Source organism: Sarcophilus harrisii, chromosome 6, assembly GCF_902635505.1.
Source record: "Sarcophilus harrisii chromosome 6, mSarHar1.11, whole genome shotgun sequence".
Classification (NCBI taxonomy): Eukaryota; Metazoa; Chordata; class Mammalia; order Dasyuromorphia; family Dasyuridae; genus Sarcophilus; species Sarcophilus harrisii.
In genome coordinates, this window is record NC_045431.1 from 147,534,442 (window position 1) to 147,550,517 (window position 16,076).

Consider the following 16,076-nt stretch of genomic DNA (forward strand, 5'->3'; position numbering starts at 1 on the left):
ATATCAATTTATGAATCTGAATAATTATTATATATGACACTATCACATAAAAGCTACATAAAAGTTGATAAATCTCTGTGTTACACATAATCAACTAAATTGATAATTATGATGCTGGGACCATTTATCAGTTATGAACAAATAAAAACAGCTTTTAAAAAGTGCAGCTTATTTTTGTGACAAGTTATTTTTTAGAATTGACCAAATTATCTTTTTTCCATGAAAATTCTGATAAATATTGAACTTGTTAAACTTTTTATATTTGTTTCTCTTTTTGTTCTATGACATCACAAAAAATTGAATGTTATATGGAACTTTAAAATTTTTCAAATAACTTAACTATTTTCTTATTTATCATTGCTGTGCAACAACTAGGGTAGGATTTTATTTCATTTTAACTGAAATAGGGAAAATTCATAATATGTTTATAGCAAAAAAAAAAAGCTGACGTTATATGAAGGGAATATATGTAGCGGGAATCATTTTTTAAAAATTATTTTTCAAGGTTAGAATAGAAATTCAATGGATTTGATAATGAAACAAATAGATAATTTTGTAATGTTTCAGCAGAACCTGTAATTCCTGATTCCATTCTCTTTTATGACCTACAGAATTAGTGGGTACCTAAGCAGTCAGTACGAATAAAGATGCAGAATTTTCTTTTCTTTAGAAACTAAACAGCACACACACACACACACACACACACACACACACACACACACACACATAACTACCAACTACTACTCAATACATAAATTTAATAAGGAGGAAATATGTAAGGTTTGAAAGAGTAGTTAGACCTGGAGAAACTTACACGGAAGGATGCTGAGTGAAATGAGCAGGGCCAGGAGATCATTATATACTTCAACAACAATACTATATGATGATCAATTCTGATGGACCTGTCCATCTTCAGCAATGAGATGAACCAAATCAGTTCTAATGGAACAGTAATGAACTGAACCAGCTACACCCAGTGAAAGAACTCTGGGAGATGACTAAGAACCATTACATTGAATTCCCAATCCCTATATTTTTGCCTTCCTGCATTTTGGATTTCCTTCACAGGCTAATTGTACAATATTTCAGAGTCCGATTCTTTTTATACAGAAAATAACAGTTTGGTCACGTATAAATATTTTGTATTTAATTTATACTTTAATATATTTAACATGTATTAGTCATCCTGCCATCTAAGGGAGGGGGTGGGGGAAGGAGGGGAAAAATTGGGACAAAAGGTTTGGCAGTTGTCAATGCTGTAAAATTACCCACCCATGCATATAACTTTTAAATAAAAAGCTATTTTAAAAAATAAAATAAAATACTGGACAATTAAAAAAAGAAGAAAGAAAGAGTACTTAGGAGCCTGTCTTCAAAACCTACCTTTTCTGCTACTCCCTTTCTCTTAGTGCTTTTTTTTTTCCTAGCTGAAATATTCTTGTAGCAATTTTTCCTTGATCTTTTAATTTTTTTAATTGTTTTATCTTTTTTGGTTATACATGTATATTAACTTTTTAATATACATTTCTTTATGAATCATGGTGGGAGAGAAAAATCAGAACAAAAGGGAAAAGCCATAAGAAAGAAAACAAAACAGAAAAAAGAAATGAACAGAGCATGTCTTTGATTTACATCCAATCTCCAAAGTTCTCTTTCTGGATGCAGATGGCATTTTCTATCCAAAGTTTATGCCTTGGTTCACTGAATCATTGACAAGAACCAAATCTTTCACAGTTGATTATTGCATAATCTTGCTGTTACTGTGTACAGTATATTCCTAGTTCTGCTTGTTTTGCTCAGCATCAGTTCATGTTAATCTTTTCAGGCCTTTCTAAAATCAGCTTGTTCATCATTTTTTATAGAACAATAATATATCATTATTTTCATATACCATAACTTATTCAGACATTCCCCAACTGATGGGCATCTACTCACTTTCCAATTCTTTTACACCATAAAAATTAGCTGCTACAAATATTTTTGCACATGTGGGTCCTTTTTTCCCCCTGCTTTATGATTTCCTTGGGATATAGGAGCAGTAATGGCACTGCTGAGCCAAAGGGTATGACAGTTTTCTTATTTTGGGGACATAGTTCTAAATTGTTCTCCAGAATGTTTGGATCATTTCACAGCTCTATCAATAATGCATTAATGTCCCATTTTTTCTTTTTTTAAAATAGCTTTTTATTTAATCATGACAATATTTAATGGAACATGACAATGTTCCATTTTGTTTTGCTATGCTTTGTTTTATTTTCCTTTTCTGTTTTTCTTTTTTCTATTCTGTTTTGTTTTTATAAAAAATTAGAAAAAAAAAACAAAACAAAAAAAGCCAGAAATCTAAGCAGAACTATTTCCCCAATAAAAGCTCCTCCAAAGCCAGAAACAATTCCACTTTTGTTTTTTTATCCCCAATGTCTAGCAAAGTACCTTGTATGATTGTGCATATAACACCACAAATCAATTGTTATCAGTTTTACTGCTTGAGTGATGTTATTAAGAATGTGTAAAAATTGAAGTCTGAGGGCTTTGCCCAAATCTTCAACTGACTGTGTAATTTAGGGCAGTTTACTTAGCTTCCCTGCCCTTCAACTAAATGCTTAAAAAAAAAAAAAAAAAAAAAAAAACTAAATAAACTTCAGGGATTAGTAGACAATAAAATTGTAATTAATCTAAATCCAGTTCCTTCATATCTAGACAAAAAAAAAAAAAAAGAAAAGAAAAGAAAAGAAGGTAAAGAACTAAGTAGAATCTTTAAAAATTTATGTATTGTGGACCTGACTATTAAATGAGAGTAGAAAAGACTATAGATAATTCTTAGCCATATGTGATATATTAACAAAAATTGACCTTGCACAAAGGTTTTAAAAAGTTTACTGATCACAATACAATAAAATTACATTTAACAAATGTTTATTGAAGAAAGGATTACAAGTAATTGAAGACTAAATAATTTAAATAATTAGTGACTAAAAAAACAACAACAACAAAGAATAAATAAACAGAAAATACCATCAAAGAAAATGACCAAAAAATAAATATGAAGAGACTACAAAAAATTTTAGAGTATGCAAAGCAATACTGAGGGAAAATTTTTTTCTCTCTTAAACTTTTGCATATATAAAAAGGAAACAATAGATAATACTATATATAGCATTTACTTTGTACCAGATATGCTAATTACTTTACAAATCTTATCTAATTTTATCCTCAAAGCAACCTTGTAAGGTAAGTATTATTATTATCCCCATTTTAGAAATTAGGAAAATGAGTTAGAGAAGTTAAATGACTTATCCAGGATTAAATGGTTAGAAAGTATCTGGGGTTACATTTGAACTCAGATCTTCCTGACTCTACTGTCAATGTACTACCCAGTGTGCCACCTAACTTAAAAAAAGAATTTTTTTTTTAAAAATCAAAAGTACAGAAATAAAATAATTTAAAACAAATGAAGATGAAATAAGAGAAATTAGAATTTTTTCTGTCAACAAAACTATAACCCAACCGATTGACTAAGATTACAAAAATAAGAAATGACAAATGTTGGGCTTCAGGAAATAGGTGTGTTAATGTTGTTGATGGAGATACTAATTGGTCTTGTCATTTACATACTTTTTGGCAGAGGGATACTTGGCATATACCTGAAAGATGGGAAGGGGGAAAAGCGAATGCATACATACAAAATAGTTATTGCAGCTAGGTGGCATAGTAGATAGGATGTTAATGGAGTCGGGAAGACCCATGTTCAAATATGGTCCCCAACAAATCACTTAAACTCCATCTGCTTGTTTTTACTTATGGTAAACAAGAACAACAATAGCAACTGCCTTTCTCCCTTTTTAGGTTTGTTAGGAGAATTGATTGAGATGAAATATAAAGTCCTTGCAAGCTATCAAGGACCTTCTTAATGCAATTTCATTAACAGTTGTTTTTTGTTTTTTTTTTTTTGTTTTTTTGTTTTTTGTAGTGACAGAGCTAGAAAATAAAGTGATACCTACAATTTGAGGAATTACTGAACACATTATTATAAATGAATTTAAGAAAATTTTGTGCACTAAAAAACTGATGATAAGCTGTGGGAATATTTATACAATTTATATGATGTAAAATAAATTGAGCAGAACCAGGACAACAATAATGACAAGATTGTAAAGACAAAGAGCTTCGAAAGACTTAGGAACTTTGCTGCAGTTATCAAAAACAATTACAAAGGATCCATGATGAAATATTATCCCTTTTCTGACAGAGAGGGTAAACTAAAGATGTAGAATAAGATATATATTTGGAAAGAGCCAACACAAGAATTTGTTTTGCTCCATTATGCATTTTTGTTACAAGTTTTCTGTAAAGGGTTGAAACTCTGAGTTGGTGCACTGGAATCAGACAACCGAACACTTAAGGCTAATTACCTATTGGACAATACTCTATTAGCATATGCTTGGGAAATGGCACTTCTCACTATTCTGTGCTGGCTCCATCTTTTGGTGTATACATAATTGTAGAAGAGATTAGGGGGTGGAGTAAGATAAGCCAGAGTCACTTTGGAGGAGGACGACAAGGAGACAGGAAGTTGGTGGGGAACCGCATGGAGGTTTGTTTGTCTCTTTTACTTCTCCCCCAGAGACCAAGGACTTTTGCTGATCCTGAGTCTGGCTGATCCTGAGATCTACAGGGAACTAACTCAGACATCACAATTTTCTTTTTTTGTTTTGTTTTTTCCCTACAGTTGACAATTAAAATGAGTACCTCATGCCTTTTTTAGGAGGTGGGGAGGGAAGTGAAAAGTATTGAGGAAGAGACTATGACTCTTGTCATAGTTTGACAAATGAACTAGACAAGAGTCATATAACACTTGTCTTATTCTTTTATCATTCTTATTACCTCACCATTAGAATTTAGAAGAATAGCTGTTTGCCTCCTAAGAATTTTGTGAATAATATTAATAACAATTGCATAGCACCTTGAGGAAAAAATAAAATGTGTAAATGAAAAACAATAAAGGAAAATAACAGTAATTCTCCCTAGAAGGGATCAGAAAAAACAAATTCAAACTGCCTAGGTTTGGATCAAATAGCATCTTAGTTAAATTGTAAATGGAAACTGCTGACAAATAGCAGTGGATGTGAATAACAACATTCAGAATAGATAAATGCTGGATTAATGCTTGTCTTTATTCAAACTATTACATAAAATGCAAGGACTGGGACAATACCACTTTTGTCTTTTTACCTCCAATGTCTAGTAAAGTACTTTGTTTGATTGTGCATATAACACTCCAAATGTTATTATTATATTTATTACATTATTAATAATATTACTCTTATATTAGTATAATTATATAATTATATTTATAGCACTTCATTAACGTGAAAGTCTATAGGTCAGAAGTTTGACAACAGTTCTGTGAGTGGGCACTATAGATGTCATATCCATTTGACAAATGAAAAAAAATGAGACCAAAATAAGTTAAGAGACTTGACAATGGCTAATTTAGAAAACCTAAGGTAGAATTCCATCCCTGATTATGGGATTCTGTCACGGTCTTCCATTCTCTAAATCTAGCATTACTGTGGACAAAAGAAAAATGAGAGATAACAGGTAAACATCAAATGCCACATTGATACCATCAAGATATAAAAAAAAAAAAATTAAGGAAATCCTTTATCACATGTAATGTTCTTCTCTAAAATATAATGTTCTCTGTGAACAGGTTTGTTGGGGGACTTCTGGAGGCAGCCTTCGTTTCAGTTCAAAATAATCACCCTGAATACAGTCAGGAATTAAAGTCCAAATCCTTTATTTTCTTTTTTCAAGTATTGTCGCCTTCCTTGGGCCCGGTTAGCTTTCTTAGAGGCCTATCTCTCTCCTTTGGTTCCTGCCACAGTCCTTTGCTTCTGCCTCTAGCTCTCTCCGAATGTCTCCAGCCAGCACAAAGGTGGAAGAGGGAATGATTTCTGAATATCCTGGACTGAATCCTGGTTGAGGCTCCTAGCTTATATATGCTCTATTAAAGGTGTGAATCTTGTACAACACTAATACGTATTAAATACATTAGTGAACTAGAGAACTGTTAAGTATCATGATAAATTAGATAACTGACCTAGCACCTTGTAAGAATCCAATCACATTGTATAGTTTTGGGTTTTTTGTTTGTTTGTTTGTTTGTTTTTTTAAGCAGTTGTTTTAGACTTCCAGAGAATAAAAATGTGTAGAACTGTTTTCATTTCCACTGGTGGAAAGAATACTGAGGTTCATAAAAAAATATAAACCCAAAATTAAATTAAGGTATTTTCTATCCAATTAAGCTACATTTTCCCTATGGAGCCATGTTGTATTCATCTATGCAAACCCCACATTTCCTAGCATAACAGCTTTCAAAAAATAAGTATTTAATAGATGTTTAATAGATGTATCAATTATTTAAATTTTAACCATCTTGTTAATTATTGAATTATTAATCCTAATGATATTTGGAAAGGATAAATTAACCATTTAAATAACTTAATTCAATACCTTTTTTCTAGGTTCCCAGAATTACTTTGAAGTTAACAATCCAATAGAAATAGGAACGGAACTCTGTATAGAAACAAATATGACAAGGGAGATGGGGGCAGCATCTAAAATGCCTGAAAATAGTATGTCATCAGTACTAGTTCTACCAACTAGGATATCCTGTGAGGTAAGTTTAATACATTTGTAGCTACTTGATACTAATATCATCAAATTATAAATTTGGGGACAATTTTTGGATTCTTTGATTTCATCAACTGTTGTTTGATGATTTTATTTCATAGACTATTTTCTGCTGAAGTTTGTAGTAGAATCCTAGATTCTTGTTTATGTTTTTTCTAAATAGAGGAGAAACTTCTCAAGGGATATAACTAATAGTCCATCATTTTCACCATATCCATTATTATCTATTCACTTAGGTGATATTTTTGAGTGCATTCACTGTAAACATTGATTCACAGTGTAGTGCTAGCTGTTATTTAAGAAATACCATAAAGATGGAAGTGATGATCTTTGCTATTCAGAAATCTAAATTTTACTTGGGAAAAAATACTTTTGAGCAATCTCCAATTTACTGATAACCAAATTAAGGATATTTCTATAATATGAATGGCTTGTTGGCACTGTGCTAGAGGTAGGGTCTTTTTGATAAGATTCTTTAAGTTTCCAAATTGCTTTCTATGATGCATTGTTGACTATTTTTTTTGTTTTTTTATATGATATTCCTTAACATGCTAAATATTATCCATATGATAGATATGATCTATTTTATATTCTTTTTATCAAGAGGCAACGGAGTATTGGTTAGAGAATTGCCCTTGGAGGGAAAAAGAACTGAATTCAATCTCTTCCTGTGACACACACTAAATGTATGCCTCTGGGGAAATCATTTAACTTCTGAGGGATCCCAAGTAATCCTCCAAGATTGTAAATTACAGAAGTAGTATAAATCAATACTAGGAGAAGAATTTGCAATCTGAGTTCCCTATTATGAAGAAATCACATGTTAAGTCCTATCCACCATTATTTTATCATCTTGTAAGATCCTATCAGCCATAGTACTCCACTTCATTCCTACCTTATGCACCTCTGAATGGAGGGTAGGTCATGAACCCAAGACTCTCAGTTTTAGGAAGGTTTACATTTCTGACATCTAATTATTCACCTATGAAAATTCGTTGACTTCTCCATCATGTCCTCACATTGTGTACCTTGAATTCCCTATCCCCCATTTCTCTCCTATTTTTAAATTTCATTTTAAATTTTGTTTTTTCCTATTTGATTATAACAGGGACTGGTTTTTTTTTTCGTTTTTTTTTTTTCTTTGTATCTCCAAAGTTTAGCATAGTGCTTGGCGCATAGTAGTCACTTAATAAATATTGGCCGACAGACTGGTTTTCATTATACCAATGTACTTATAAATTAATTACTATTTTTTTCATTTTATATGTATAAGTTGATATAAATGGCTTGAGATCTCTTCTAAGACAATGAATTTGTGATTTTTTTTTATTTTCACAAAAGTATGTTTGAATTTCATAAACCTTCTAGATACTCTTTTAGACTTCTTCCAATAAATAAATGAATGAATGAATATGAATCATCTATTAGGCGCATATCATTTTATTAGATGCTTTGGGAATTAAAAGAGAAGTACAATACATGATCTTAGTTCTCAAGGATGGTCACTAGAGAAAGTGACAAAGTTAAATAGAATGTTAAATGTTGCAGGCAGTAGGTCTTTATACCATTAAAAAGAGAACTAGTTTGAGATTATGTTATGTGTTAAAATATAGTCAAGAAATACAGTGTGTGAACAATATAATCATGTGAGGAAATATAAGAACTGGAGGCAAGAGGAGCAGAGGAACTTAATGAAGAGAATTGGGTTATAGGTTAACAGAAACATAAAAACAAGTGCTATGGAAATGAATGTTTTATTTCTTAAGTTCTGAATAAGATATTGTTGCTAATTTTTTTAAATTGTTGGAATGGAAAACTAGTCTGGAATAACAGAGGATATAATATAGGCCCAAACATTGGGCAAAATCTGATAAAATTAAACATAATAAAGATAAATATAAATTATTATAATTAAGTCAAAACACTTTCATAAATGCAACATAAGAGGGTATTGTTGAAATATAAAAAAAAATCTAGAAGTTTTAATGAACCATAAACTAAGAGTTAATCAATTATGTGATTTGGTAGTCATAAACTAATTATAAACTAGATTAAAAGACATAGATTATAAGTTCAATATGGGGAGTCCCATTTTAGGAAAAACATTGAAAACATAGAGAGCATCCTGAGAAGTATAGCCAGGATTGTGAAGTATCTAAATCTCATGCCAGTGGAGGGAACTGGGAATGTCTAAAACCTTAATAGAGGAATGGGGACAATATTCTTCTCTTCAAATATTTGATGGATTTTCTCTTCTGTTCCCTGAGCACAAAAATGTGGAAATGGCAAAGAGATAAATTTAGACTTATTGTCAGGAAAATAAGAACTATATTAAAGTTGTATGGGATACATTAGGTGTTAATGAGTTTCTTCCTACTGGAGGTTGTCAAGCAAAGATTAGATTACTATTTTTTGGCTTTAATGTAGGGGTGATTCTTTTTCAGGAACTAATACTCTTTTGATCCCATTTCCAACTGATATTCTGGCCTTTAAGACAATATTAAAGAGCTTACAGATTACATTAAATGAAGCAGGGTCCTAAAATGAAAGTAATATTTTAGGAAGATACTTTGTCAATGGAATGCAAGATGTATTTGAGAAAATATTCTTCAAATACAAAAAAAGTCTAATGCAAATAATGGATCACTCTGATATCTCATCATAGGATAGAGATAGCCCTGTATTCTTAAAGACACAAGCTGTGATTGAATTTATCAGTCTGATAGAGCTTCATATACAGACTTATTCTTATTATAGAATGATGTTTCTCCTCCAACAAGAAAGCTATCAAAGTACAGGTAGGCAGCATTAGAAGATTGGTTAGATAAACTCCAGAAACATGGTAGACTTGAGATCTGCATTAGTAGACAGAGATTGACTAACAAAATCAAAAATATCTCAAAGTATCAATAGAAAATGAAGGAGTTAAAAGTTTAAATCCCAATAGGATGATGAGGCTGGAAAATGATAAGAAAGATTTGAAAACAAAAAGAATGACAAGATTTGGTAACTTATCTTTTTACTAAATGCTTAGAAAAAGGAATTAGATAAATAATTCCAAAGTTTCAAACTTAGTTGACAAGGAAACAATTACATAATTGATAGAAACAGAAATATTGATAGATTTTATATATATATACATATATATGTATATATATATATATAAAACAACTTATATAACTTGATTGTTGGATGAATCTTCATTTCTGCATTGTTCAAAAAAGTCATTTGAAACAATTGAGCAAAATCCACTCCTTTCACCTTCATTGTTTTTATTATGAGCCACTGAAGCGATCTGTGCAGAAACCTCCCCCTATCTTCATCTTAGTAGATATTGAAGAACTGAACGTAAGCTTGTTAACCTATCTTTGCTATGCCATAAGCATTCCATAAGCATATCTTATTCCTCAACCTGACCACTATTATAGTAATTTAATAGTATAGATTATCAAGATCTCAGATGTTTCTTCATGGAGTGATGGATTTGTGTCATCCCATTTTGAAATTCTTAACATAGGTGAGTGAGGTCTATGTATTAGAAAGTCAAAATGCCTATCATCTATAGTTGCTATGAGCTATTTTTAAAATAGTGATTGCCATAGATGTTAGGGTCATAAAATTTGCAGATAATGCAAAGGAAGATGAGACAGCTAACATAGTAAATGACAAAATCAATATCCAAAAAAGATCTTGGCAGGTTAGCACTGGTTTGAATCAAATAAATATAATTAATTGAGGAATGCAAACTTGGGTACAAAAAAAGTCAGCTTCCTAGATATATGATAAAAAAGACATGGTTAGACAGTATGTTGCCTGAAAAAAAAAATTCTGGTGCTTTAATAGACCATAAAGTCAATATTAACAGACAATATATGGTTGTCAGAAAAAAATGATATCTTAACTTGAATTGAGGAGCAGTAATAAGTAAGTGATTATCACATTGTACTCTAATTTGGTCAGACGATATTTGAAATATTGTGTTCAGTCTAGGCACTTAAGATAGACTTATCCAGCTTAAGAAAGCTGACAAGTGCTTTGATGAGGGCAGACAAAAAGGTGAAGAGCCTTATCTGTGTTTCATGAGGGTAATAATTAAAATAATAATAATTATTATATACATATAATTTTTATTATATTTATATAGTTCTGACTATGTTTCAGGCACTATGCCAAGTGCTTTATAATTACTAAGTCATTTGAAACTCACAAAAAGCTTGGATATCTTATCCCTTTTTTACAAATAAGGAAACTAAAGCAAACAGGTTGTGATCTGCCCATGGTCACACAGAAAGACTAAGTTTAAATATAGCTACTAATACTAACTGATTCAAATATGGCACTCTATCCACTGTACACAGTAGTTTCCTTATTACAATTAGTAGAATTTGGGAGTATTTAGCTAGGTCATGACTTGTGGAGGTCAGATCATTGTGTTCAACTATTTGAAGAATTGTCATGTAAAAGAGGGTGAAGCCTTTTCTGTCTGGTCCCAGAAGACAGAATCAATAATAATGAAAGTTTGCAAAGAAGTCAATTTGAGTTTGATATCAGGAAAAACATCCTCAAAATTAGAGTTACACAGAAATTGGAATGATTTGTCTTAGGAAACAATATTTCTTACTTAGATAGATGTCTTTAAAGTAGAGGCCCAATGATCCTTTGTTAAAGTGGAGGATCAATTTTATTTATCTGTTGGAGTAGATATCTCTGCAACTTCTTTTAGCCCTAAAATGTCTATGATTCTGCTATATTCAAGAAGACATTCTTGAATTCAAGCAGACATACCATCTTCAGAGAAATTCAAGGGAGATAGATATCTAGAAGAGCCAGAGACAAAGATTTGGGAATCATTTTCATAAAGATGATAATTATATCCATGGAAGCTGAAAAAATCACAAAGAAAAGGAAGGAATATAAGAGTCTTAGGGGACTATCAAAATTTTAAGGGTAGAACATGGATTATGGCTTCTTCCCACAATGCCATTAAGACCTATTACTAAGAGAGTTCTTCATCTTATTACCACTATTCTTTTGCCAGTCCCCCAAATAAAATTTAAATCAATTGTGACGACCTGCTGTTCTATGGTCCTATCACTAACAATCTCTTTTTTTCTTGAAATCACTGTGATAAAGAAAGCTCTAAGGGGTGGTATCTAGTTTGCTCACAATAGATCATAATCTTGAAGAAAAATGGCAATTGCAATCTGAAGGAACCAGGGCCCTTTTTGAATAAGGATCAAAGTAAGGATCAGGAAAGCAATGACTGCAACTCTCCCTGGATCATATGAGCTTGGAAGCAATGAAAACTTTCACACACCCAGGACTTGCTCTGAAAAGAGCAATGCCCCTGACCTTTGCCTTATTCTAAAATTAAGAAATAAAGTGGGAAAATGAACAAACTACAAAAATAAAATCTGAACTTGAAAAGTTTCTATGGTAACAAGGAACATCAAAATAGAAGAAAACAATAAAATCAAAACATTTATGAGCAAAATTTCAGAACAAAATATGATTTTGACACAATCTCCAAAAAAAATTTGGGAAAACCTAAAAATAATTTTGAAAATAAAAAAAATGTGGTATAGGAAAAATTAAGTAAAGTAATGAAAGAAAAGGAATGAAATTATGAAGAGGAAATTAATAGCTTGATTTTAAAAAGACACAAAAAAACCTGAAGAAAATAACACTTTAAAAAACCAGAACTGGCCGAATTGAAAAAGAGGTACAAAAATCTCTGAGGAAAATAACTGCTTAAAAAGCAGAGTTGAACTCATATAAAAAGAGACATAAAAACTCATGGAATAAAACAATTTTTAAAAATTATAATTGAGAGGGGCAGAGCCAAGATAGCAGAGAAGAATATAATTTTTTAAATTTGAGCTCTTCCAGTTGTCCTCAGATCAACACTAAATCAAACCTCTGAACTGGTTTTGGAGAGACAGAATCCAAAAATATTTGGAGTATAACACATTTCTAGTAGAAGATATACTGGAAGAATTTCAGAAAAGGTCTGCTTCAATTTGGGGGGGGGGGGGGAGGGGGTGAGTGAGAAGACAGCTGAGTGTAGGTACAATGCAGAGATCCCGAGTGTCTCTGAATGGTGTTCTATGCACCAGGGAATCTAGCAGAGGTTCTTAGGAAAAATACAGCAGCATTGGCTACTCAGTTCAGGTTACAGGCCAGTGGATCAACAGATTAGCTGTAAGACATCCAATGCAAATACAAAAGAAATAGGGAGCCTCTGAACCCGAGAACAATAGGGGACCTGCCCACACTCATCCAACACTGTGTCGGTCAGCACTGGCCAGGATAGTCTAATGGTGCTGTCCTCTATACAGGAAGCTTGAGGACAACCTCCCCTTTGTCCTAGAGCAGACCTTAACTTTTAAAAAACGAGCAAAAAAGCAAAAAGAATTCTGATCATAGATAGCTTTTAAGGAGAAAGAGAAGAACCGATCTCAAAATCTGATTATTCTAAAGGTAAACTATCTCCAGCTGAAGCCCCAAAAGGTAGTTACGAGTTGGTCTCCCTCTTACAAGACTTTCTTTGAAGAATTAAAAAAAAAGGATCTTAAAAGATAATTAGAAGAAAAAAAGGGAAAGGAAATGAGAACTTTGGAAGAGAGTTTGGAAAAGGAAAAACAAAAATTATATGAAGACAACTCCTTAAAAATAGATTTAGTAAAATGGAAAAATCATATAACTTTTTATAAAATAGATTTTATGATATAGAAAAAGCATAGAGCTCCTTACAAAATCGATTTGATGAAATGAAAAAAGGAAACAAATTCCTAAAAAACAGAATTTGTGATATGGGGAAACAATTCATTGAACAAAACAACTCATTTAAAAATTCAATTGGTCAAATACAAAAGGAACTAAAAAATGTAACTGAAGAAAATAATAAAATAAAATTAGAATTGAACAAATGGAAATTAATGACTCAATGACACATCAAGAATCAAACAAAACCAAAAAAATAGAAGAAAATGTATAATAACACATTGGAGTAACAATTGACCTGGAAAATAGATCAAGCAGAGACAATATTAAGGATTATTGGAATTCCTGAAAACCATGATAAAAAAAAAAGAGCCTACACATTATCTTTTAGGAAATTATCAAAGAAAACTGCCTTGATATCCTAGAGGGTAAAACAGCCTTTGAAAGAATTTATTGAAGGCCTCATTTCCAAAATATAGAGAGAATTAGCCAATTTATAAGAAATCAAACCATTCTCCAATTGATAAATGGTCAAAGGATATGAACAGACAATTTTCAGATGAAGAAATTGAAACTATGTGTAGCCACATGAAAAGATGCTCCAAATCACTATTGATCAGAGAAATGCAAATTAAGACAACTCTGAGATACCACTATACACCGGTTAGATTATTTAAGATGTCAGAAAAAGATAATGACAAATGTTGGAGGGGATGTGGGAAATCTGGGACATTATTGGTGGAGTTGTGAATGGATCCAACCATTCTGGAGAGCAATATGCAGTATACTCAAAAAGTTATCAAACTGCGCATACCCTTTGATCCAGCAGTGTTACTACTGGGCTTATATCCCAAAGACATATTAAAGAAGGGAAAGGGACCTGTAAGTGCAAGAAGGTTTGTGGCAGCCCTATTTGTAGTGTCCAGAAACTGGAAACTGAGTAGATGCCCATCAATTGGAGAATGGCTGAATAAATTGTGGTATATGAATATTATAGAATATTATTGTTCGGTAAGAAATGACTAACAGGATAATTTCAGAAAGGCCTGGAGAAACTTTTTATTTTTTTTTTATTTTAAATAACTTTTTACTGATAGAACCCATGTAGGGTAATTTTTTATAACATTATCCCTTGCACTCACTTCTGTTCCGATATTTCCTCTCCCTCCCTCCACCCTCTCCCCCAGATGGCAAGCAGTCCTATACATGTTAAATAGATTACAGTAGATCTTGGTACAATATATTTGTGCAGAACTGAACAGTTTTCTTTTGCCAGGGAGGTTGGTTTAGAAGGTATAAAATAACCTGGGAAGAAGAACAAAATCAAGCAGTTTACATTCATTTCTAGTGTTCTTTCTTTGTTTACTGCTTCTGTCCATCCTTGATCAAGAAACTAAGTTGATCTTGTCTTTGTTGAAGAAATTCCATTTCCATCAGGCATCTCATACAGTATCATTGTTGAGATATATAATGATTTCTGTTCTGCTCATTTCGTCAGCATCATTCATGTAACTGCCAATCCTTCTGTATTTGTCCTGCGGTATTTCTTACAGAACAATATTATTCCATAACATTCATATACCTTTATTCAACCATTTCTCAATTGTTGAGCATCATTCATTTTTCCACTTCTCATTACAAACAGGGCTACAAAACATTTTGGCCATACAAGTCCCTTTTCTTTTAGTATCTCTTGGGGTATAAGCCAGTGAGAACTCGTTGGATCAAAAGTTTGATCCAGTTTGATAACGGCATAGTTCAATTGCTTCCAAATGGCTGGATGTTTACAATTTCCACCAACAATGTATCGTGTCCCTGTTTTTCCCCATCCCTCCAACATTCTGCATTTCTCCCTGTCATTCTGGCCAATGACAGGTGTATAGTGGTATCTCAGAGTTGTCTTAATTTGCATTTCTCTGATCAAAGTGATTTGGAACACTTTATGAGTAGTAATAGTTACCATTTCATCATCTGAAAATTGTCTGTTCATATCCTTTGACCATTTATCAATTGGAGAAAAGCTTGATTTCTTATAAATTAGAATCAATTTCTTATATTTTGGAAATGAGTCCTTTATCAGAACTTTGATGTAAAATGTTTTAGGTTATTGTTTCCCTTATAATCTTGCCTGCATTAGTTTTGTTTGACAAAAATTTTCAATTTGATATAATCAAAATTTTTAATTTTGTAGTTAATATGATTCTAGTTCTTTTTTGGTTAAATTCCTTCTCTTACAGTCTGAGAGAAAATATCCTATGCTCTTCAATTTATTTATGATCTCATTCTTTGTGCCCAGATCATGAACCCATTTTAACCTTATTTGGTGTTATTGGGTGTTGGTGTGGGTCAATGCCTAGTTTCTGCATACTAATTTAATTTTTCCCAGCAATTTTTGTCAAATTGCATTCTTATCTAAAATGGGCCTTGGGTTTGTCAAACACTAGATAATTAAAGTTATTGGCTGTTTTGTCCTTTGAACCTAACCTGTTCCATTGATCAACTAGTCTATTTCTTAGCCAATACCAGATAGTTTTAGTAACCACTGTCTTATATATAATTTTAGATCTGGTACAGCTAGGCCACCTTAAATTTTTTTTTTTTTTTTCATTAATTCCTTGAAATTTTGGACCTTTGTTTTTCTTTGTTGTTATTTTTTCAGG

General features: G+C 32.0%; 1 protein-coding gene across 1 annotated transcript in view; it reads left to right on the plus strand.

The window, feature by feature from the left end:
• BANK1 (B cell scaffold protein with ankyrin repeats 1) overlaps positions 1–16,076 on the plus strand; it is a 185,468-nt gene that overhangs the window by 77,781 nt on the left and 91,611 nt on the right. Inside the window, exon 3 of the mRNA XM_031943850.1 lies at positions 6,525–6,679. Within this exon, the coding sequence (XP_031799710.1) occupies positions 6,525–6,679 (155 nt within the window). The remainder of the gene's footprint in view (positions 1–6,524; positions 6,680–16,076) is intronic.